The sequence below is a fragment of the Engraulis encrasicolus genome, chromosome 14, assembly GCF_034702125.1.
Source record: "Engraulis encrasicolus isolate BLACKSEA-1 chromosome 14, IST_EnEncr_1.0, whole genome shotgun sequence".
NCBI lineage: Eukaryota > Metazoa > Chordata > Actinopteri > Clupeiformes > Engraulidae > Engraulis > Engraulis encrasicolus.
Window position 1 is genome coordinate 40,554,336 of NC_085870.1, and position 25,618 is coordinate 40,579,953.

Genomic DNA, 25,618 nt, shown 5'->3' on the forward strand with positions numbered 1-25,618 from the left:
GTAATGTTACGTCTGTTAGTTTGTGAGCTGTGAGCCCATCAGATGGGAGTCTGCAAGGCCAAATGATGACAGACGTTTTGGAGAATCTCCATGTACATCTGGGTAAAATTAAATTACCACGCAATTCAAGCCAGTGAATTATAATCAGGTTAAGCTGAAACTAGGGGGTGGAATCAGCTTGTTGACTGCTGGAGTTCCTGTGTGTGTGCGTGTGAGCGTGCGTGTGTGTCCCTATATGTCAGTGTGGTCCGGGGACCACTGGTGGTCCGCGACAGAGCTCAGGTGGTCCGCGAGTGGATTTCTACTTTTCCAAGACGAGCTAGAAGTAGGCTATATTTGTAACACAATTACAAAGTTAAACACACGGAAAGTCTTATTTTCACCACAATAATACAGGCTTGTAATGTAAATAAAAAGTAAGTGATCTGCATTGAAAAGTAGCCGTGTCAAATTAACACCCCTCAAATGTCAATTGAGTTGACAGGTGGTCCCTGAACACTTTTTGGGGGACAAAGTGGTCCTCGGTCTGAAAAAGCTTGAGAAACACTGCTGTATGGTGAATCTAAAATTAAAATCATCCCCCTAGTAGCCTTAATCTCCTAATCAACATGGACCTTTGCAGAAAATAGTGTCCAGGTGTCACATCCCTCTTTGGACCATGAGTCATGACTATTACAGATGTGCAGCAGGTGGTTATCAGACCGCAACAACAACAACAAAAACAGCAATTTAAACACACAGGTGGAGAAGAAACATGAATTTATACAAGAAGAGGGGATTATGGTGTACAAGGCAAATACTTGTCTGATAATCCCCACCCATTTTGTGCAGACTTGTTTGGATGACAAACATAGGCTAGTTCATGAAGCCAGGCTCAAACTACACGACTAGCGATTGTGTGTCCGATTTTGGCGTCGGGGTGCACCGCACACTAGAAGAGAATCGCAACTGTCAATCTTGTCGCTGCTCGCAGCCACCGAGACAATGCCCGACGTTCTAGTTCCAGTCGCAAATATCAAACACTGTTTGGTTTCTACGACTTGCGATCGGCGACTCTTTGAGCTGCCAAAGTTCTATCTCAGAACGTCGCTCACGACGAGGAAATCTTTCCCGACAATCGCTTGCGATGGTCCTGGGGGGTAACGTTCCAGCGATTGTCGTAAGGGGGGTTTTCAGCCGAGAATCGGCGCGATAGTCGCGTAGTTTGAGCCAGGCTTTAGGGTCAAATATGTTCACAGTGTGTAGGCCATAATCTTCCAGTTGAGGTATTAATGGTGCAATACAAAAATTGCCACGTGTGTTTCATATCCTTAATCACTTTCTCTTTACTGGAGTAAAGCCTGATTGCTTCATAAGCCAAAAGAAGCATTTAATCTTCATTTTATACTTGGAGAAACAAACATGGACAAACCATTTCACTTCACTCATCCTGATGTTAGACGCTCAGCATGGTGTACTATCATCTTAACACCATGGACATAAACCACCAACATCATACTTAAACTATCTGACAATGATATAAGAGGATCCAGTTCCCTACGGGCAACAGCAACAACATGGAGAGCAGTCATGCATGAGAAGACTTTAAGCCACACTGGGCCACAATAGAACCAGCCATGTCAAGGGCCTTAAGGAAAGTAAAGGTTTGGCCGGGTGCCCAGCTCAGCCAACTTTAATTGATGCAGCTTTCCACAATTCCTGAAAATATGGCCATACCACACAGACAAGGAAGCCGAGAAGCGGGAAAATCTCGGGTCTAGGGAGAGATGGAGCTCACAATCAGATTGCTGATTTTCAACAATCAGGTACTCGTTACATTTTCTTTTTTGTTGTTGTTGTTGTATAGAATTCACACACCCACAGACTCTTAATCCCCTGGCGCCAAATTCTTTCATTGCATATTACCATGACTTGAGAGCACGCACACACACACATCTTTACATGCAACACATGCACACACCTTTGTGTAATCATCATGAGCAAACATGCCTCTAAAGCACTAAAGCACTCATATGGTTTTGCCCACCCATGGGTCAGTGTTAGCTAGCCATCTAGCCCAACTGGTTTTAGACAGAGGAATGTGTCCTGTGCCTTGATTATAGTGTCCCTTGCTAATCTGAACATTGTTGTTTTTTGGCACCACGTGACATGTTGAAAGTTGTTGCCTGACTGTCCAAATGGAAACACAAAAATGATAACAGAGAAATGTTTGCATGGCTCAGGCACAAGCAGTAGGAGTAGGCCATTATTGTAGCATCATTGTATAGTAGTGAATATTTCACTATGGACACCTTTAAGTCGGCCAATTCAACATTTTGAAGACTTGACAGTTGCGTTTGGTATCCCAGATCCTTATTCATGTAGGGTTCTCTGCCTTCAAACAAGTTGTTTTTTAACAGACAGACTACATACAGTAATTATCTACATAAGCTACGGCTACAAAACTGCTAAACTATATGCCATGTCACTCGTCACTGTGTAGCCTATGTATCACTCTACAATGGCTCATCACTCAACAAAAGGTGATGACATGCCAGGAAAGATTTTTAGCAATGTTGCTGGCCAATGTTAGGCCCAGAGATGTTGTTTTTAAAACGACCTTATAGATAGATATCAGGCAACGTTTCCTCCATGCAAGTTAAATTTCATCCCTCTGTGTGATCTTTCAGTCCAAGCTGAGAGCTAGTAATTTTGTTTTGTCGGCCAGGAATGATGCTGAAGAAAAAGCAGCATGTACAGTCTACCCTCCAAAAGGCGCCCATTGGAAGAGAAAAGCAAACCCACTTATTTAGGTTAATAACTGAAGACACTGAGGACCTTGGAGAAGGAGTGGTGGCTCAGGTGGTAGAGGAGCAGTGTTGCCAGATGTGTCTGATCAAATCCCAGCCAAAAGGTTCTAAAAAAAAAAAAAAACGCCAAAATGCGCTAAATTCCACTCAATTTCAACAAATTGCATTGATTTCTATGGGTATTAAACTGCAGAAAAAAACGCTAAATGGCCAATTTCTCCCGTTTTACCTGCAGACAGCCATCCCAAGCAGCCCAATTGGGCGGGTAAAAAAAACGCTAAATGAAAAAACGCTCTGGCAACCAGAAGGTTGCAGGTTTGAGTCCTGCTTTGCCTGACCCCATTGATGTTTCCTTGGGCAAGATGTCACTGCCACAGGTGTGTGAGGGTGAATGCAAGGCATACAATGTACAGCGCTTTGAGTGCTCGAAGTAGTGGGAAGATTGCAGCGTGCTATATAAATGTAGTCCATTTACATTTGGTTTTAAGACCAAAAGATGAACATAAAATTAGAGATTAGAATGTCAGCTTTCTTTCACCAGTGTAATAGGCTAATGTGTGATGTGTGAATGAAACAACTCGTGCCAAATCTGCAAACATCCTAACTAACTAAGAGCTCATGGAGGACCACCATAATGTACATTCATACATTTCCCAAATGGAACTCCAGCGTGATGCCCCTTGAAAGACAGACATTTTGAAAATTATCCCTAAAATCCCTCCCGTCCCTCCATAAGATAATCAATTCATGTAACATTTTGGCTATAGAATAGCCTAGGCCCAGGCCTATTGGCTCACAAGATTTGACGAAAATCTGTCCACCTGTTCAAAAGCTATTGCACAAACAAAAATTTGTGACAGATTTACACATGATGACTGGAGAACAGTATGTCTCCAGCAGCCCCTTCGGACTGAGGCATAATAAACATTACTTAGTGTTGTTTTGTTGTAGTCAGTCATGGGTGAGCGGTTAGGGCGTCAGACTTGCATCCCAGAGGTTGCCGGTTCGACTCCCGACCCGCCAGGTTGGTGGGGGGAGTAATCAATCAGTGCTCTCCCCCATCCTCCTCCATGACTGAGGTACCCTGAGCATGGTACCGTCCCACCGCACTGCTCCCCATGGGGCGCCACTGAGGGCTGCCCCCTTGCACGGGTGATGCATAAAATGCATTTTCGTTGTGTTCACTTGTGTGCTGTGGAGTGCTGTGTCACAATGACAATGGGAGTTGGAGTTTCCCAATGGGCTTTCACTTCACTTCACTTTTAAGGTTCTTATTCGTCACAATTCGGTTCACCATCTCTATGGGAGACGCTCATTTACTGTCGACCTGACAAAGAGTCCAGTAAAATCCCTCCTGAAAGGTTGAAATCACGCTGAGGGCGGAGACACCCACTGCCTTTATAACCGCGGTCCCAAGGGCATGAACCTCACTTTTTTGCTCTCCTCAGCTGTAACTGCTAGACCGACTGGGTTTAACTATCCTAGAAGTGTGCTGGGTCGGTGTACAACTTGGCTGTGCGCTCAGTCAAGACGAAAGGCTCTCTACCGAGGAAAAGTGGAAGAAACTACTCTACGAGTATTTCTGAAGCTCTCCTTTGATGATTCAAGAGGAATTCCGTCAAAGAAACAAGACCATGCGAGGTACTGACTAGCTGCTTGTCCCGCTAAGTCTGACTAGAGTGCTACAATGCTAAGTAGCTAACCTGCCACGCTGCCTAGTTTACAATGGCTACAGTAGACGTGCAGATGTGAAGAAAGGAGAAGAGTACTCCCGTGTATGCCCCTCCGGCTGTGGCTTCCCCATCTCCGTGAAGGACCCACATCTCCTCTGCGTCGTATGCCTCTGCTTCCCACACGCCCGTGCTGCACTCACGGGGGAAAGTGCAAGAGGTGCAAGCGCATGGACGCGGCCTCCTTGGAGCTGCGCTCAAGCATATGATGGTAGCTCACAAGTTCGACTACGTCGATTCAGAGGAGGAGAACACATCGGTGGAACCGGAGGGGACGCCCAGTCAGTCGGACGAGTCCTGGGCTTGGCAGTCGCCGGGATGAGAGGATTGTGGCTCCACAGTACCGCTCTCTCGGAGCGTGAGAAGACGGCGATAATGGACATGCTTTCCCTCTCAGGTCTGTTCGGGGAAGAAGCGATGGCAGCGCTCGAAGAGTCGACACGGAGGGGTGCCCCCACCTATCAGGCGAGAGGAGCCCCCGGATCCCCCAGGCTCAAGCTGCAGTACCACTAAAGGGTGATTTATGCCTCGAGACCAACTTCCCTGCGTCGTGATGCAGTGAGTCGCGCAGTTAACGGAGTGAAGTCCCCCCCCCCATCACGCAGGTACTCTTGGGCGCCTCCCCAAAATTGTGACTCGACGCAGTGAATGATGCAGACAGCAACGGAGGGACAGAAGCAGGAGACGCTGTGATTGGTCCTCTCGATCAGCCTGCTCTGTCCTCGAGAACAAGCTACTTCCTTGTTCTAACCTTCGTCGGGCTACGGATTGTGTGAGCTCTTCATTAAATAAGTTGCCCGTGCTTTTGTCGTTTCATTTATTTACACGAACCAAAGACAACACATGCGCTTGCAAGTTACGACGCTGAAGTTATTTGCTCTTTGGGCAGTTGAACAGTGTTTCCGAGGAAACATTCCGCTTCGTGCGACCTATCCTCGTCAAATGAGCCACTTCTTTCTTCCTAACTACCGCGGTGGCTGCCAGTGCGATCAAAAATGCACGTAACATAAAGATTTAATGTTTCATTTTCATTCTCGTCGAGTCTGTGTAGCTACAAAACAACAGACACGTCTAGTTTACTCCTTGTATTGAAGGTAGAGTTTGAACAATTATCTCGCTGTCCCTACCGTTGTGAGGGAAACGGATAGCGCAGCCAGAAGGAGCTATAAATGAAGGCTCTAAACAGAGCATAACCCGCCCTTATGGGACTTGCTTTGTCCAAGCAGAGGCTATCCAAATGGCTAGTTCAGGCCATTATGCTGGCTCATGAGTCTAAGGGGCTTCCTCCCCCTGCTCAGGTCAGGGCGCACTCTACGCACGCGGTCTCCACTTCTTGGGCCCTCTTTAGAGGTGCTGCTTTTTCGGAGGTGTGTAGGGCGGCTGACTGGGTCAGCCCCTGCACCTTTGTCTCGTTCTACCGGCTTGATGTGACCGCTATGCCTCTGGGACATAGGGTTCTGGGTTCGTCTACCACAGGCCTTGGGTGATGGGGGCGCCGTCCATACAGGGGACCTTATGGAATGTCCTACTCATGTGGTCGGTCAGCATGCGATGAGGGAGTGATTGCAGGCTCCCATAGAGATGGTCAACCGAATTCTTACGAATAAGAACATTAGGACATGTGTCCCTGATTCTTAGAGTGAGATGAAGGAGCCATCTCTAATCCCTATCTCTAACCCTAATCGCTACATCCGAGAGAACGTGACTCAAAAAGTGAGGTTCGTGCCCTTGGGACTGCGGTTATAAAGGCAGTGGGCGTCCCCGCCCTCAGCGCGCTTTCAACCTGGAGTAATTTTATTGGACTCTTCGTCAAGTCCACAGCCAATGAGCGTCTCCCATAGAGATGGCTCCCTTATCTCACTCTAAGAACCAGGGACATATAGGCTACATGTTCTAATGTCTTCTGTTCTGCCTCAATTAAACAAAAGAAGCACCGGAGCACTGAGAAGGGTGGAACTCGAAAAGTTATTTTAAATCTAACTGTCTAAATGTTGAATAGAGTTTGCTCTACTGAACAGCATGAGTGATTCACTGAGGACTGTGGAAAACACATGCACACTATGCTATGCACACACGGGGCTGCGTGCGCATGTAGTCAAGCCTATTAAAAAAATCTTGCCCTGTTTCCTGGCATTTGTTGTCATGAATGGGCGTGTTTTCAGGGCTCAAAAGCTGTGTAAGAATTAGTCCACATTATAGTGGAGTCTAGTAAAGACATGGAGGTATGATACGTCTGCTTTAGTTTTGAGTGTTTTTCTCTAGGCCTAGATTTAATTGGAGAGGCGGAACGAATACTGAGCGACTTTGTTGGATGTCACACCATTTTTTAATAGGCCTAAATGTCTTTATATTACTGCTATTTTTTACAGCCGTTGTTACAGGGCTCAGTTTTGAATCCAGCCAAACGAAATAAGTCTGACATCGACCTACTATGACTGTTTATCGTCGAGCGATATCCTTTCAAGTTTGTCAATATTTTCAAGATGATGAGATTTCCTCTTATCTTACGGTAAGATCATTTTATGCAAACTATGTAGCCTAAGGGACGTAGAGTTTCTTTTGTATGACTAAATTTAGTTTTAGGTGCATGCTTCCTCAAAATTAGGTAGGCTACCCAAAGTTTAGGTTATATTTTGGGAGCCTGTTATTAAAATGACGCAAGTGCCAAGGACTGCCAAGTGATTGTCTTTCCAGTATTTTGCCTGCTACTAATGTGTTCCTTCAACACATGCGTTTTTTCGGTTAGAGACAGTCTATAAATAAATTCAGTTTGTCTACATGGAAATGTTGACCGTATTTGGCTGCTTATCCTCAGAGGAACTCTGTTCCGTCCTCATGCACTCTGTTCCAGTCAAACTTGAACGCTTGCACCGCACCTGCTCTGGATTTAAGTTCATATGTTTAAAAGCAAAATCTTTATAGATAGCCTATTTCATATTTTGGGACCTATGCGTGCTTAATAGAGTTGCCAGGACAATTTTACATAGGCCCATTCTTTGCACGCCATGGATTGTAGTGACGCGCGCGCGCGCGGCGCTGCCCAATTGTAACGAACGGAAAAAATACCTTATGATTGGATTGAAATAAACATAACATATAATATAGCCTAATATCATCGTAGGCTGCTACGTGCAAGAACCGCGGTCTATTCATCAGCCTACAGATCACAGAATGTCGGGGGTCTGTCAGAAACAATTCTTAAAAGGATTTTATGGTCTCGTGGAAATCACTGACAAAGATCAAAAGGTTAGATTGTGTTTAGCCTCGGAGCACAAATTTAGGAATGATAGCTCAAATAAACAAGGCTACTCAAACGTTAGTCTTCGTCTTACTGCGCATCCGTGTGTTTGAAATTTGTATTTGTAAGTGACCTGGCCTATAATGCACGCGCACCAATTGTTTCAAAATGTCGTGCCCTGAAAGTTGCCCGTGCGCCCAGCACGCATATCCATCTGACAAGCACGTGCGCGCAAACAGGTGCTCAATGCCTGTCACTCACAGTTAACTATCTCTCCCCTTGTATCGCCAAGCTCTATCGAGTTGAACATGGCCAGACACACACCTCAAATGATGCCATAACAGGGTAAGCCTACTGCCCAAAGTAGTCTCATGTCCGCTGTACAGGTGGTAGTACCATATTCTCTGGTAGGTTAATATGTGTGCGTTGTAGCCCCATCAATTAGAGGTTTATTAATATATAATTCATAATAATTCAATATAATTTAACTTTACCGACAGAAGTTGGCATGTAGCCTACATTTGTGGATAGCAATTATCAATTGACTACTACTACTACAACTACTGATACAGAGTAGGCTGATTTTTTTTTTTTTTTTTACAGCAGGTTAATTAATCACAAATGAACACCTTTTTATTAGTTATTATTACATAGCCGATAAATGGTCATTAATTAGACTTTCGGTATATAGTAAACACAGAAAACATTTGGACACACATACAGACAGGTGCACACAACATGTCAAGTCAAGTCAAGTCAAGAAAGTGCACAAACTGCAGAAAGTGCTAAAAAAAATCTATGTAACACGGTTAGCACAGAAGTTTGAAATTGCATTTGACCAGTCTCCAATGTTCACTAAACATATAAGTAAGACAACCACACACACACACACACACACACACACACACACACACACACACACACACACACACACACACACACACACACACACATTTCATTACTTTTATTTGGACCCAACATACTGACATACATTTATTCTACCTCAGACACATTCACTCACAACGCATGCACGCACATGCACACGCACGCGCACACACACACACACGCAAGCACACACACACAAGTGAAGTGCATGTGATATGGTCAATAAATGTTCTTGGAATGTTCTCCTATGTCCTTGAAAATGTAGTTTTCTTCAGTGTGTTGATGAGTCTGATGGCTTGTGGAAAGAAGCTGTTTTCCAGTCTGCTTGTGCTTGAACAGTTTGTGTGCTGGGTTAGTGGGTCTTTGATTATGTTCACTGCCCTCTTGAAACTGTGAAGTAGGAAGGTCCTGAATGGCTGGTAGGGGTGATCTGATGACCTTTTCTGCGGTCCTCACCAACCTCTGTAGTGCCTTCTTGTCGGCAGCTACAGTTGCTGTGGGAGACAGAAACATTTCACACACTGTAAAACATTGCAAGCCAGCTAAACGTAAAAAGGTAAGTTGCCCTGCAGTTAACTCAACTCAACTCGAGGCGTGCTCAAGTAGAATTAACTTAAAAACTGAAGGCAGCAGGGTAACTTACTTTTATGAAGACAGACTGGGCTACTTCTCAGTGATAGACCCAGGGATGACCGGAGCCCACAGCATACTTTTAGAGTTTTTTTTATTTTTTGGTGCACAAAGTCACTTTGTGCACCAAAAAATAAAAAACCTCTAAAAGTATGTTGTGTGCTCCAGTCATCCCTGGGTCTAGTCACTGAGAAGTAGCCCAGTCTGTCTTCAATCTCCGGTCTGGACTGTGAGCACCACAAAGGCTGAAGCGCAGACATCCTTCCTTTACTTTTTTCTGTATTTAACTGGCTGCAATGTTTTACAGGGCACCTGACCACAGTTTATGGTTTCCTGATATAGAAAAGAAGGTCACCTTGATATATGTCAACCAACCATGTTTGATTGCCATTGCAATATGCCTCTCCATTTTTATTCAATATGCCTCTCCATTGTTTGAGGGGGGTATCTGTTACGAAAGGAGAGGTCAGTGAAAGGTCAAGTGCACTTAGACTATACACTTCACGATCATAATGACACACCTGACTCAGCCCAAGTGAAGACAGCATTGGTTTTGGGTTGCGACCGCTCATATAAGGGGTGGAGGTGCACAGGTTTGGGAGAGTTGTCTCACCGGAAGCAGCCTCATTTCTATTTGCTTTTACATTTCCAATATAAAGTATTCATGCTGTTTTTCCATCCTCAGGCACTTCCATTTGAAATCTGTTGTGGCCCTATTTATACCCCTGGTTTTCTGTATTTATCACATACCATACTCTCTCAGGTAATTTTATTTGTATTATATTATATTATGTTATGTTATATTATATAATCCCAGGTCAAAAAAATGTGTACTTAAGTGTACTTTAAATATATTTAATTTTCTGAAAGTATATTTTAAGTACACTCTATTTATCAAGTACAGTACTTAAGTATGGTATTTAAAAATATACTTATAGTTTAGTGTATTTTAAATATATTTTAAAATAATTTGTATTATTAAAGTTATGTACTTAAATATAGTTTTATAAAATATACTGTTAGTGTATTGTATTTTAAATGTATTTTAAGTATATTTGTATTTTAAAAGTAATGTGCTAAGTGTAGTATTGTCAAATATACTATTAGTGTATTATATTTTAAGTGTATTTCAAGTATATTTGTATTTTAAAAGTAATGTGCTAAAGTGTAGCATTATAAAGTATACTATTAGTGTATTACACTTTAAGTGTATTTTAAGTATCTTTGTATTTTAAAAGTTATATACTTAAGTGTAGTATTATAAAATACACTATTAGTGTATTGTATTTAAATGTATTGTAAGTACATTTGTATTTTAAAAGTAATGTGCTTAAGTGTAGTATTGTCAAATATACTATTAGTATATTGTATTTTAAGTCTATTTTAAGTACATTTGTATTTTAAAAGTAATGTGCTAAAGTGTAGCATTATACAGTGTACTATTAGTGTATTATATGTTAAGTGTATTTTAAATATCTTTGTATTTTAAAAGTTATGTACTTAAGTGTAGTATTATAAAATACACTATTAGTGTATTGTATTTAAATATATTGTAAGTACATTTGTATTTTAAAAGTAATGTGCTAAAGTGTAGTATTGTCAAATATGCTATTAGTATATTGTATTTTAAGTCTAATTTAAGTACATTTGTATTTTAAAAGTAATGTGCTAAAGTGTAGCATTATACAGTATACTGTTAGTGTATTATATTTTAAGTGTATTTTAAGTATCTTTGTATTTTAAAAGTCATGTACTTCAGTGTAGTATTATGATATATACTATTAGTATATTCTATTTAAATGTATTTTAAGTACATTTGTATTTTAAAAGTAATGTGCTAAAGTGTAGCATTATAAAGTATACTATTAGTGTATTATATTTTAAGTGTATTTTAAGTATCTTTGTATTTTAAAAGTTATGTACTTAAGTGTAGTATTATAAAATACACTATTAGTGTATTGTATTTAAATGTATTGTAAGTACATTTGTATTTTTAAAGTAATGTGCTTAAGTGTGGTACTGTTAAATATACTATTAGTATATTCAATTTTAAGTCTATTTTAAGTACATTTGTATTTTAAAAGTAATGTGTTAAAGTATAGTATTATAAAATACACTATTAGTGTATTGTATTTAAGTGTATTTTAAGTGTATTTGCATTTTTAAAGTAATGTGCTAAAGTGTGGTATTAGAAAATATACTATTAGTGTATTGCATTTTAAGTGTATTTTAAGTTTATTTGTATTTCTAAAGTAATGTGCTAAAGTGTGGTATTAAAAAATATACTATTAGTGTATTGTAATTTAAGTGTAGTTTAAGTGTATTTGTATTTTTAAAGTAATGTGCTAAAGTTTGGTATTAGAAAGAATATTTGAAACGTACTTTAAGTTAAGTATGATTTTAGTATATTAAGTACACTTGTACAAAGTTTGATTTTAGTACCAAAAAGTCAACTTAAAATGTGTTAAAGCTCTACTTAATTATATTTCAAGTGTATTTAAGTATACTATAAGTTGTCCCAAAATAACATTCTTTAAATACACACTTTTGAAGTATATTTTAAATACAAAAATACATACTTATTAAGTATATTAAGTACATTTTGTTTCACCTGGGTACTTTTTTTAACCATCATTTTAGTGTATTTTAACCTAGGCTTATTTATTCATTATGCTTTGTAACATTAAATAACCTTCCACCTTCCATTTTGTTAATGTATTTTCATGGTAAAAACACCATATTGAAGAGCACAAACAGATCTTAAAAAGGCATGTAAGGCCTTACCTATTACACTTTTAAGCACAATACTGAAGTCTGTACTTAAGTTGTGTTATTAGTGTATTAAGTGCACTTTAAGTGTACTTTTTGGTGCACAAATTAAACATGTAAAAGTGTCTTTAATTCGATAAAAGCATACCACCACCAATGATTTCTAAGTATTATTATTAAATATATAAAAGTATACTTAAAGTGTACTACTCAAGACTATTACTTCAAGAACGTAATTGTGCCTGTTGAAGAACAGGTAGTTGTGGTCTAGTGGTTAGAGTGCAGGTCTGTGGTTCAGTGAGTTGTGGGTTCAAATCCTGGTTGAGGCAGTGGTTGTTGTCTGAAGTGAAGGTGAAAGGAAGGTTCATGTGAATGGCTGATGGTTGTGAACAAGACAATGTACAATGGAAATGAGCAATTCGAGATTACATTAATGTTTTTTTCATATACTTTTGAAATATATTTAAAGTGTACTTAAAATAAATATATTTGAAATGTGCTTAAAGTAAAATCTACTTGTAGTATACTTAAAATACATTTAGAGTCAATACACTTAAAATGTACTTAAAGACCTTGAAATAGATTTGTAGTATACTTAAAATACACTAAACTGCATGCTAAAGTACAAAATAAACATATTTTAAAGTGAATTAGTAAGTATGTTTGAAATGTACTTAAGTTAAGTATGATTTTAGTATATTAAGTACACTTGTACAAAGTTTGATTTTAGTACAAAAAAGTCAACTTAAAATGTGATTAAGCTCTACTTAATTATATTTCAAGTGTATTTAAGTATACTATAAGTTGTCCCAAAATAACACAACTTAAGTATGTACTTCTGCAGTATACTATAAAGTACTTTCTCATGACATTGAAATAGATTTCTAATGTACTTAAAATGCACTTATCCGCATGCTAAAGTTCACATTAAACACATTTTAATGTGACTTGGTTAGTATACTTATAATGTACTAAAAGTTACATATATTTTTAGTATATTAAGTACACTTGTACAAAGTTTAATTTTAGTACAAAAAAGTCAACTTAAAATGTGATTAAGCTCTACTTAATTATATTTCAAGTGTATTTAAGTATACTATAAGTTGTCCCAAAATAACACAACTTAAGTATGTACTTCTGCAGTATACTATAAAGTACTTTCTCGTGACGTTAAAATAGATTTCTAATGTACTTAAAATGCACTTATCCGCATGCTAAAGTACACATTAAGTACATTATAAGTATACTAACCAAGTCACTTTAAAATGTGTTTAAAGTTAAATATATTTTTAGTATATTAAGTACACTTATACAAAGTTTAATTTTAGTACAAAAAAGTCAACTTAAAATGTGTTTAAGCTCTACTTAATTATATTTCAAGTACATTTAAGTATACTATAAGTTGTCCCAAAATAACATTCTTTAAATACACACTTTTGAAGTACACTTTAAATACAATAAAACGTACTTATTAAGTATATATTAAGTACACTTTTTTTTTACTTGGGATATTATATTATATTCTGCCTACATTTAAAAATCACACTGCATCCCTAATATTTACAATGTGTGCACCATGACCATTTACAATTAGGCCTACCACTTGCATTTTTCAAACACATTTTGAATAGGTATTCTTAAAACATCAAATGCTAGTATACAGCATGCTAACCTCACCATACACAGGCTTTCCTTTTTGTTTATTATCACACCCCCATATCTTCACACACATCTGTTTCCCATGACATGGCTATTAATAGTCTTGAATTGTTTTGATATGACTTTGAGAGCAAGTCTTCATGTGCCTCTTTTCCACTGGGGGTTTTCTGGTTGGCCCACAGCTTGACAAAGTGCAACTTGGCCGCCACTTTTTGTTTTTCGAATAGGTATGACACAGCTCAATCATAAAACAAAAAGTGGAGGCCGAGTCGCGCTGTGTCGAGTTGTTGGCCTACCAGAAAACCAGCAGTGGAAAAGAGGCAATGGTGTATCATAATGTTAACCAAGGCTGTGTTTTGTTGCCGCTTAAGATTCATAGAGGGCTTCATTCCCATGGGCAAATGTCAACTGGCTCCAGGGGCAGCCGCATCAGTCAAGCTGGACAATCCTGGAGACAAAACTCTCAACTTTGAGTAAGTGAATGACTGACACATTAAGTCTGATTTTTTCCTTTTACCTTCCTTTTGGTGCGCAGCCGAGTGCGGCAGCAAGTCTGTGCAGCTAAGATGACAGACTGTGTGTGTGTGTGTGAGTGTGTGCCACACATGGTGTGCAACTTGTGATCCCCCATCTTTTTTCTTCAATGGTTCTCGATCCTGGTTTTCCTCTAGACTATGCACAGTGACTTCTGACACTCATGGACACTTTTTCACTTTTGGCTGCTCTGTGCCACTTAGCTATGGCACATGTGATGACTCACTGTTATACTTCTCATCACCGACCCCAGCTCTGTGTGAGTGTGTGTGTGTAAGAGCGAGAGATAGAGAGTGAGAACTGCCTTTGGCTGAATGTATGTTTGAATGAGCTATACATGGTCAATATACTATGTGTATCGAATGATGTGTGTAATGTCTTGTGTATTCTGTATTATTATTATGTACAGTGTGTATGCTACTGGACAGCTTAATTTCCGTATATATATATATATATAAATGCAAACAATCAAGTCTATTCATCTATAATTTGTTCAGTGGTATCATCTTTGTTTTTGTACCAGAGCCATTTCACCCATTTCCTTCCAAATAGTTCCTCCCGCATTTTCAAACAATGTGAGAACTTTTCCATGCCATATATCTCTTCCACTATACTAAGCCAGTCTTCTTGAGTTGGGGGGTCTACCTTAAACCATGATCTTGTAACTGCTTTTCGGCAGGCTGCAAGTGTCTAAAAGTCATTTCAACATGCCATTGTATTGCTCACACGACCTTTGACTTACCAGTACCAGTTGTTTTTTTTTTGTACTTCACACTTCACCTCGAAAGGGCTGAAGAAAAAACTGTCCTCTCCATGTCTTTAGTTCATCTGATTCAAGATTCTTTTATTTTATTGTGTCCCATATTTGTATAAGAGAGTAAAAGTCATTGTTTTTTGCTCCTGCTGCTGCGGCTTACAATACGCTCACTGCTTCCCCTCCCTCCCTCCTCACTTAGCTCCTGTTTCTTAATCACTTAATCACTGCATCCTTGTCCTGCTCATCCGCCACAGACCGTTTGTGTGTGTGTGTGTGTGTGTGTACGCGTGGCAAGGGCGGGGTCTAGCTTACTGTAATGTACAATGCAATTCAAACATGATGTTTTCCACGTCATTCATAACAGTTCCAATGATAGTGACTTAAATTTTTTTTTTTTTTTTTAAAGAATAATTCTTTCTTGCGGTTCCTTCCAGGTCTAGACCCGATGTCCAAACATGCACTGAATGGGGGGCACCCATTATCTGGGATGGGATGTTTGACCCAGACGCATATGACGAGTTCCATAAAAGGAACCACACATCGGTGGCCTTGACTGTATTTGCAGTGGGCAGGTACACTAAACATCACATTACATTGCATTACATGGTACTTTGTAGAAAAGAGGAGATACCGTACACAACCAGAGTTGTAAAAAGAAGTAGAAGTACTCTTACAAATGTAATTACAACACCAGTGGTATGATATTACATGATTTCCATGTTGTAATGATACTACGAGTGTTGTAGTTACATCTGTTAGAGTACTTTTACTTCTATTTCATACAACTCTGTACACAACCTGCAGGTATACAGAGCCATTTCACCTATTACAGAGTAAGCAAAGGCATTTGACCTACACTGTATTTGGTGACCTTGGCTTTCACCGTGACCCAATTTTCATGATGAGGTCTTCTCATATCCTTCCTAAATATTTGATATGATGATTGAAGTACGTCTTATAGTAAATGATTGCGACTGTGTACTCTTTCACTTGCCAGGTACATTGATGTCTACTTGAAGGACTTTCTGACGTCTGCAGAGGCGCACTTCATGGTGGGCCTGCCTGTCACGTACTACGTCTTCACCGACGCGCCAGAGAGGGTGCCGACCTTGACCTTGGCGCCAGGTCGTGAGCTGAAGGTCATGGGCGAGCAGCACCACTCGCGCTGGCAGGACATCTCCATGATGCGCATGAAGACCATCCGGGACGCCATCGACGGCAACATCCGCCACCGCCACCAGTACGTGTTCTGCATGGACGTGGACCAGGTGTTCGCGGGCCGCTTCGGACCCGAGGCTCTGGGCGACCTGGTGGCGCTGCTCCACGCGCACTTCTACCGGCGCTTCAAGGTCCTGTGGACGTATGACCAGAACCCTAAGTCCCGAGCCAACATGGTGGAGGCGCCCGGGGATTACTACTATCACGCGGCCTTGTTCGGCGGCTCCTGGCGCAGCGTGCGAGACATGACGGACGCCTGCTACCGCACCATCATGGAGGACAAGGCGGACGGCGTGGAGGCGCTGTGGCAGGACGAGAGCCACCTGAACAAGTACCTGTGGCAGCACAAGCCCAGCCGCGTGCTGTCCCCGGAGTACTGCTGGGACCCCTCCGTGGGCTACCGGCGGGACATCCGCGTCGGCCGGCTCCTCTGGAGAGAGAAGCAGTACGGCAAGCTACGGGAAAATACATGAGAGGCAGCCGCTCATGTTATGTGATGCTATACATGTTATGTCCCCATGACTTGACTGAGGAAGACTCTTCATGAGAGGCCGTGTGGAATCAGAATCAGAGACCCTGGACTGTTGGGTTGCATGCCAAGGAGCATCACAGAGGTAGAAAAATTATGGATTCCTTGTTTGTGTAGTGCCTTATTTTTTTGTGATGATATTGGTTCCACAGCTCTTGGTACTTGCACTCAGCCCTGAAGTCCTCTAGCACAAGAAGCTTATTGTAAAAGAAAGTTCATTAAGGATCTGGGAAAGTGCGTACTTGTTTATTTATTTATTGAGTGCCTTGACTGATACAACATGAATTGGTACAGAAATTATTGGTATTATCCCTAATAATTATGTCCATCATGCCAAAGCTGACTTTTGGAATGTACTTCTATCCACTGCCTCTTTTTTATGCGACTTCAAGTCAGTTGTGACTTTTGAGTTACTTGTAGTTGTGAGTGAATTTCAGGTCTTCTACCTTAATGTACATTATGCCTTACTATTGCTGACCGTTGGCCTTACCAAGAAAATGGCTGCTCTGTCCTTTTAAGCCTAAAGTATAGTCTATTGTAGGTCCCGTCACATTGTGAGTGCTTGCGTCCTGCCATTTCTTGAAGCTTTGATGATTAGACTTATTTTCTGAACATTGTGTTCTTCTATGGAGCCTACACAGCTCAAGTGATTCAGGGTGACACACTTTTGTGCGCTTCCTCATTGGGTGAGTTTGTAAATTCAATCTGATGCTCTGAACATGGAATACTATGCTTGCTACGCACTGTGGTTTGAAAAAAAAAAAAAACCCAAAACATTCCATTCTTGATAAACAAACACTTTTAGTCACTTGGAATTTACAGATGGTTTCAACATACTGGGGTGTGTGCTCAGAGCACTTGGAGTGGCAGTTTATGAACACACTCATTGTGTTGTACAGTATAATCTGTAATGTAGTCCATTTCTTTACCTCTTTTAATTGTATTGAGGAGGTGCCTAATCACCTGCCTAAAAGAGTCCAAACTGAAGTTAAAAAAGGGATGGTATGAACCACACTAGTTGGACCACATAGAATGGACGGTCGCCTCAATTTTATATATAGTATATATATAGTATATATGTATAGTTAAATGTATAGTTAAATGAAAGCCAAAGTGAAAGCCCACACTGCTCACAACGAAATTGCATTTATGCCTCATCCGTGCAAGGGGGCAGCCCCCAATGGCGCCCCTAGGGAGCAGTGCAGCGGGACAGTACCATGCTCAGGGTACATCAATCATGGAGGATTGGGGAGAGCACTGGTTAATTACTCCCCCCACCAACCTGGCGGGTCGGGGGTCGAACCGGAAACCTTTGGGATACAAGTCTGACACCCTGACCGCTTACCCATGACTGCCCTTGAAACACGGTTGACACACGGTTATAAATTTGCTGTCACCAGAGTGGCAATGACCAAATCATAGTGCATTACCAAAGGCCCTGTGTTATATCATAGTAGTGTACTACTACTATGGCAGTTAACATTTCAATGACTATTACAGCGTGCCACAGGAGGTACGGTGTGCGTTATGGGGCTATGACTTCTGCCAAGGACATTTCTGCCAAAATGTGTTTTCACATTTTCAGAGGTTTTGTGCATTTGTTTGTTGGTTTGCAAAAACACATAAGTCACATCATTTTGACAGTATGATGGTAATACAGCATGTCTAAAGCTTATTGTTTTTTGTCTGTTTATTTGTTTTTTTTTTCCTGGGGGTGGGGGGTGTTTATTGATCTACACTAATGATCTGGGGTCCGTTTCTTGAAAGCATTGCTACGACGGTAGCAACGTCCTTCGTAAGAGCGATTCAACTCTCTCTCGACAGCGAGGCTCACCACTAAATTCAAGGGAATGGTGTTACGTCTTAAGACGGTCTTAAGACCGTTAGCAACGAAAAGAATCGAGAAACGGACCCCTGAGCCAGCTAGGTGGAGAGCTGCACTGTAAGAGTGTTCTTGCTGTACATGCATTTGTGCTTATGTGTCTTTTTTGTGTTCGCATCTGTGTAAATGCAGGGAACTAAGGGGAAGCTTTTGTGTGTTGATGTGTTTTCCTGTTCCTGAACATGCCATGAGTGAGTTTCGTACATGTTGATTGGTTAGTGGAGATTGAAGATAGCAAAGTATTGCCTCTTTTCCACTGCTGTTTTCTGGTAGGCCTACAGCACGACTCGGTCGTCACTTTTTTTGCTTTACGATTGGCTGTGTCATGCCTATTCGAAAAGCAAAAAGTGGCAGCTGAGTCCCTTCGAGCTGTAGGCCTACTAGAAAAACGGCAGTGGAAAAGAGGCATATGTTCCCACACAGGACATACGTATATGTATATATTGTTCATGTATGTATGTATGTATGTATGTATGTATGTATGTGTGTACTGTATGTATGTATGTATGATGCACGGAGTGTGAAGCCTGTACTTTGTGGTCTTGAGTTGCAGGGGGATGAAATCCAGTAGAGTGGAAAACTGTAACAAGGTTATCCATCTCTTCATCTTTGTTGCTGCTGCTGCTGCTGTGTGTGTGTGTGTGTGTGCATGCGGTATTTTGCCTACTTGATCAGATGACAGTGACAATGCATCATCAAGCAAGGAACGAATGTCAAAATAATCTTTTATTGAAAATAAAATCTGAATATAAATATAGATGTCCATCTTTATGGTCCATGCACGGGCGTGAATTATTGGGCTACACTGTAGCTGAAGCTGCCCACTGTAGCCTTACAGGAAGCGTTCTGTGAGGCAAGACTTCTTGACCTCCGTCTGTACCGTGCTGTTGCTTCCTGCTGTAGACCCATCGTTGGCTGGCGTCTGGCTGTCGAGCGGGTTGACGGGGGGAGTCAGGTTCAGGTAGCCCATCTCGGAGGCGCCAGTGCGGGTCAGGACCAGAGGTGAGCTCACGCTGCCATGGTGCTTAGCGGAGTGGGCCTTCTGCACGCTCTGGTCACACAGGCCAAGGATGGCCAAAGCACTGCAGTAGAAGAGCAATGGATATGGGGAGAGGATGTGGATAGAGGAGCACATGGAAGGAGAGAAACAAATCTCTTTGGTTAGTATTATACTGTTAAGTCGGCATGATGGCACAAGTCGTGTAGCAAGGGTGTGGGCATGTTGAAATGAGGGAAATATTTACATTAGCCACTTTGGGAGGAAAGAAAGCGCTTAATTTAGCTTAATGTCAGTAAACAGCTGTTCCCTCCCATTGCATCAAATATCAAAACTGACAAACCAGTATTGTGGCTGTACTCTATGCTAAGGTTTTTCCACTTACATTATCGCCAATGAAGACGTTTTGCCTTTGTTTCCCCCCAAATCAATGTGACCGCCGCCTGAAATGCCTGGATGTCCGACTTCAAGAATACTGTGATATAATTTTTAATAGTAAAACTGGTTTGTAATAATGATGTAGAGAACATACATGATAGAAATGTCCACAACCAAATCTTACCTTTGGATGCCAGCTGGCGGTGATGTGTTAGAAATATGGTATGGAGATGGAACTCTGGTTTCCTTTGAAAACAGCAATTGAAAGATAGATTTACAACTGACAATTTTTTTTTGAATTTACAAACACTATCTTTTACTTCTTTGCTTATAGTTTCATGCACAGTTCACAAGTGGAGAACTTAAATAACAACATGAAAAACATACAGAAAACTCAATTTGAAGTTTACTCATTGATAATGGTATGCAAAATTACCTTAATGAGGTTCAAGAGGATTTTATCTTGAGTTCCATTTTCCCATTTGTTAATAATCTCCTCCAGGCATTTAATTCTAGTGAATAAGTAACATGTCCAAACAGTCATAAGGAAACACGTAACACATAAATTTAACACTGAGTGCAGAATTAGTCTATTTCATGTGATGCTTGACACCTTTGATTCGATACATTTGAAGCAGGTAAAAGTAGTATTTAATTTACTTGGTGAACACCAGACGATCTCAGTTGTGAGTTCGTCTAGTGTTAACAAGGTAAACTGGCTACCTATACAATTTCTCGTAGGAAGGTGTGGTTTACGATTGCCCATGGCTGTTTATTGGGCGTCACGCATATAAGGCTCATAGTCAATCGTGTCAGTTGTGTCTTTTCAAACAGACTGCAGTCAATGCCTTTCCACCCCTCCTTGCTTTCTGATTGGATCCCAACATATGGAACCTTCGCTAAGGGATATAATCCATACTGTCTTTCAGATCGGAACGATTATGCTGCAAAGCTGCATCAATTTTCTCAGGCTAACATCCAGTGGCATACATAGACATGCCACTGTTTTCTTCTGTAACCGGCAGTAGTTGATGCATACTTTGCTTCAAAACTGAACTTGTTGGACGTAACTGCGGTAAACGGTAACTGTAACAAAGGAACAGGGAAAATGCCTAAAAAGCAGTTCCTCTATTGATGTGGATGCATTACAGTACCTGCAGGTGCATGTCTGAAGCTTGGTGTCCGTCTCACGGCGGGCTTCCTGCTCCTTAAACAGTTCGGCCTGACACTGCCGCTTGTCACTCAGAAGCTCATTGTTGACCTTCTCCATGCTGTGGACCAGGTCTGTCACCTGGGAAACGCATGGGCATTCCACTGTTACTGCCGTGTGTTAACCCCTTCATGAAGAACCTCTATTATAAGCTGGTTGTTACCAAAATTGTAAGCTTAATTACCATTGCTTAATCTGTAATCAGACTCGCAGTGATGTCAGAGCAAACGTTAATGTCTGCATTAAGGTCTACCCACGTGTTTTTACTTAATCATTATTTAACCATTATTTTGCTGTTCTTAGTTTATCATTTCTCACACTTTTGGCAAGCAATATATCATATTTAAATTAAGAACTTCAACATTGATAATATTGTACCTGTAGTCGAATATTCAAAGTATTTTCAGTTGAATAGAACACCCTGATGTGGCGGAGAAAGCCGTTGTAATGGACATGTGGTCTAATTGTCATAAGTACTGTGTGCTCATGCTTTTCTGCCATTCTAGCAGTTCATCCTTGACCACTCACCTTCTCCACTTTGCTGGTGAGGTATTCACACTGCCTCTGAAGCTCTCGGACCTTTTCATCTTGCTGTCGAACCTCCTTCAGATGGGACTGTTTGGCAGAGCTAAGCTTATGGTGAAGTCGGGATAATTTCTCCTCGTAGTTGCTGCAAGAAAATAGTGTTTTTTTAATCTATAGTATTTATGAAGTTTCATTGCAAAATTACCTAAACACATTTTTTTTGACTTTTGCATTTTATTATTGGAAATGGCTGTGTAGACATCCTTTCATCTATGTGTGATTTTTTGCCATTCAAATATTTTGAGCGCATACTATCTAAACCTATATAAAATTCATTTTGCAATACAAAAATGTCAATTACTCAAAATGTTCAAAAATGTACATAGGTCATTTTTACAACAAAGCTCTTCATATGTAATAAACACTGGGTGATCTCACTGATGAATGGAAGAAAAACAGTACATGTTATGGAGGGAAACAGCTTTGGAACATATGATATGACTATGATGTGACAAAGTGGGAATTTATGATTCCATTGACAGTAGTGCACCTTGTAAGAAATGTGCACAATTAATAAAGAGTTAAATCGGTAAATCGGAGGTATTTATAAACAACTACCAAGCACTGACATATGCCACTGACAGAAAGCAATTAATGATGGCCAGGAGGAGGGCCAGAGTCTCTCTCTCACCTCAGCTGTTTGTCCACATCCATCAATGTTTGTTTCTGCTCATCTTTGCGAGCTTGGACCTCATTTTGACTATCCAGCAGTCTGCTGTTGGCTTGCAGGGAGCTGGCATGCAGCTGTGAGGAATACAGGACCACCATCAGATACGCACATGTACTGTACATCACAATGCTGAACAGTGCAACACTGTATGGTACTCTGTTTTGTGTACATTTTGATCAGTTCAATTTTAATCAGTTAGTTTTTTTTTGTGTGTCATGTCTAAGAGTTTTTCTGTGCCAGAAAAATGTTTAAGGAACCTAATATACCCTGGAATCCGATAGGGGAGACTGGGGTTGGTTGTCACTTTTTTTTTTTTTTTTTTTACTTCAATCTAATTTCAGGAAGAAATCCCTTTATTGGAAGAAAACCATTTCTGTACAGATTCGCTGCTTCATAGTTTTGTCAGGTACATTTGTATATTTTTTCATTTTCATGTGAAACACATGACGTCGTCTCACCTTAAAGTTTTGTTCCCCTATCAGTAGATATCCTGTGACACTAATTACAAACAAATCTGTGTCAACGGTTTTGTTTAGCGACTTTAAGAGGCTGATATATGTTGACAACCATCCCCTGCAACAAGTAGCCCCATTCTCACAATGGGGGCAGAGTTGTCACCCGCATGGCACCTACTTCCTGGACGAGGTCCTGGTGTGCCTCTTGCTGTGCTGCCAGTTGGGCCTCCAGGCTGAGCGCTCGCTGCTGAAGCTGATGCTCCGAGCGCTGCAGTGACGCCAGCTCCTCCTGAAGACTACCCACCTGCTGAAGAAGCGCGTCTTCACGGCAAAGCCACAACTTCCTGAGAATCACAAGTGACAATGACGCATTCAACACATTCAAGTCTTTGTCACGGACGGTGGCACGAAACAGTGGAACTGTGGTCTAATGAAAGCGTAGTGCTGTCAGGTTTCGTGCAAATGAAGTGTGAAAACTCAGAGTGAGTAAGTGATGTGAGCAGAAGATAGCTTGCTGAACTTCCTTTACTCACCTCACGGGCTGTTGATCTAAACAGGTTAAGTCATGTGCATGCTTCATAGTTTCAAATTCAATAGGAAAGGGTGCACCTTGCATCGCTTACATTTGATGCAAGGTGCACCCTTTACTGTTGATTTTTTTATATTTGGGCCAGGACCCTCGCAATGATTAAGGAACTCTGAGTGTAGCCTGCTGTAATTGAACATGCTGCGCATAGTTTGTCATATTTTTCTCCGAGATACCTTATGGGCTACTAACCATCTGCAGCCTATAGAGTTAATTCCAACTTGACACCGCTTTAGTGTATCTTCCAGTGTCACATGTATATCTGGCATGCTCTCTTTGGAACTTCATTGTTAATGATAGTAGACTTGGCCACATGACCTCATTGGTTTGACACATCCGTTTAGTGTGGAGCAGTATCATAGGGGCTGCGTGAACTCTGACTAACTTCATTTCCTCTTAACTTTACAAAGACTGTGACCCTTTAGAGCCCCCATACTCAAATAGCGGCTCGCGAGCCATTTGTGGCTCTCGGGGCATCTATTTTTGGCTCTCGAATAATTTTGAAAAATTAAAAATGTTTTGGTCCGATCGCGCTGTCGGCTCTTATTTTGAAATCGCGCCACAGACGCAATGAAGAAGCGTGCCGTGCCCCGCCCCCTCAGGCAGTTTCTCCCTCTTTGTGTCAGCGTGTCAGTCACTGCGGTCAGAAGCACCTACGACGCTGGCATTAGAGGTTGTGAGGTAGACTACAAGGGAAGGACTGTATCAGAGCCTGTAAATAAATTATTCACAAAGTTCTCTATGCATCGTTTTTGAAAGTAATGGTCCACATTTGATTGCAAACAGTGTGTTAGGACTTCGAATTGGTTTAGCTGTAGCTAGTTGCTAACACAAATGAAGGCAAACTGTGTTTGAACTCTGCTGGCAGCTAACTATTGGTAGCCTATTAAAAACGAATTGCTTAATAAACTTTTCACACTTTTAAACAGTCCCCAACACTTTTAAACAGTCCCCCCATAGTTCGTTTGGAATGCAAAGACCCTCATAAGTCTGCAAACAAAGTTATGAGCAACTTGACAATTTATTATTGGCTTTTGCATTTAATCAACATGGCATCAAATGTGCCATTTTCTTGTTGACAAAACTTGGTGTTCTCCTATCTATGTGTCCTCTTTGGGTCCATTATTGCCTCTGATTCTCATTATGCATGTGAGAGCTGCATAAACAAAGTCATAATAAGCAAGATGTGTTTGAAAAGTGTTATCTTCAGGCTTATTGGTTTTCTCACTAAGAAATAAATCTTTATGAACGTAGTCTGCAAATATAGGCTATCAGATAATCTTATGTCATTTAAAAAAAATACTGAAGGGTGGGTGGCAATGAGAGCAAGGCAGGCACCTCACCCCACAATGCAGGCCCTTTATGAGAGAAATGTTCTCCCATCCTGTCACTAGAAACTAAATATCTGCTGTTGGTGTGAGTGCGTGTGTATTGTGCTTACAAAGGACTTATCATGTTTTATTTTATTTATTTATTTATTTATTTATTTATTTTTGGGGGGGGGGGTCGTGTCGGCCCGGCCCGGCCCGGCCCTTTATTGGGAGGAATTTTGAAAAACTGGCCCTCGGGGACTTTTAATTGAGTACCCCTGCTTTAGAGAGATGACACATTCCCAGTCTTGAAACTTCAATGAAGAAGTAGTGGAGTGATTTCTGTTGACAGATGATGACGCGTGTACAGGAAAGTGTGAAATGGCACGCCTGGCATGGAAACTTGCTCATTTCAAAACCGTGTTAAATTGTTCAAACGGACCCATTTAAGTTTGTTGTTACCATAAAGGCAATGACTGAGTCATAATGTGTTAAATGTGTGATTTCTCCTTTAATTAACCCTCTATGTAATGTCATAGTCCACGTAATTTCAATTTCCTTGTATGACCCGTGCATATGAAGAAACTGACCATAAAAGCTGACTTTACTTGAGTGGAGGACTGGTAGTAACTTTTTTTCCGAGCAATGGCGACCCATTCCACTGGTTATGAGGCTGCAATTCAACGTATTCTTCAAGATTAAGGCAGCGGCTGTGTGTAAATCTCTTTCCATTATCGGCCAGTATACTTTTTTTCATTGGACACCTGGTGAGATTGGCTGTGTGTGTGTGGTGTGCCCTGCACTACA

The 25,618-nt window shown here is 40.9% G+C and overlaps 2 protein-coding genes across 5 annotated transcripts in view; one reads left to right on the plus strand and one right to left on the minus strand.

Annotated features, from left to right (window-relative positions):
• The first annotated feature begins 1,752 nt into the window (after positions 1-1,752).
• LOC134462631 (alpha-1,3-galactosyltransferase 2-like) lies at positions 1,753-17,778 on the plus strand. 3 transcript variants are annotated; one of them, XM_063215747.1, is made up of 6 exons: positions 1,753-1,805; positions 6,889-7,028; positions 9,958-10,035; positions 14,072-14,173; positions 15,426-15,563; positions 15,989-17,778. In XM_063215747.1, exons 2-6 carry the CDS (start codon positions 7,003-7,005, stop codon positions 16,680-16,682), a joined length of 1,038 nt encoding a protein of 345 aa, XP_063071817.1. In that variant the 5' UTR covers positions 1,753-1,805; positions 6,889-7,002; the 3' UTR covers positions 16,683-17,778. The 3 variants fall into 3 exon arrangements, with proteins under 3 accessions (XP_063071817.1, XP_063071816.1, XP_063071815.1); XM_063215746.1 differs by lacking the exon at positions 1,753-1,805 and adding an exon at positions 6,700-6,741; XM_063215745.1 differs by lacking the exon at positions 1,753-1,805 and having other exon boundaries at positions 6,711-7,028.
• A 1,164-nt stretch (positions 17,779-18,942) lies between these two features.
• si:dkey-264d12.5 (centrosome-associated protein CEP250) overlaps positions 18,943-25,618 on the minus strand; it is a 38,673-nt gene continuing 31,997 nt past the window's right edge. For both annotated transcript variants that reach the window (XM_063215749.1, XM_063215748.1), the window contains 7 exons: positions 23,094-23,259; positions 22,422-22,534; positions 21,734-21,875; positions 21,150-21,286; positions 20,432-20,507; positions 20,180-20,241; positions 18,943-19,702 (listed from right to left, as the gene is read on the minus strand). In XM_063215749.1, coding sequence (XP_063071819.1) covers positions 19,453-19,702; positions 20,180-20,241; positions 20,432-20,507; positions 21,150-21,286; positions 21,734-21,875; positions 22,422-22,534; positions 23,094-23,259 — 946 coding nt within the window. In that variant the 3' untranslated portion in view covers positions 18,943-19,452. The remainder of the gene's footprint in view (positions 19,703-20,179; positions 20,242-20,431; positions 20,508-21,149; positions 21,287-21,733; positions 21,876-22,421; positions 22,535-23,093; positions 23,260-25,618) is intronic.

Coding starts and splice junctions, on each gene's coding strand:
- LOC134462631 (XM_063215747.1), top strand. CDS start 7,003: ATGATGAGATTTCCTCTTATCTTACG. Junction 10,036..14,071: donor CACATACCATACTCTCTCAG/GTAATTTTATTT, acceptor TTGCCGCTTAAG/ATTCATAGAGGGCTTCATTC. Junction 15,564..15,988: donor ACTGTATTTGCAGTGGGCAG/GTACACTAAACA, acceptor TTCACTTGCCAG/GTACATTGATGTCTACTTGA.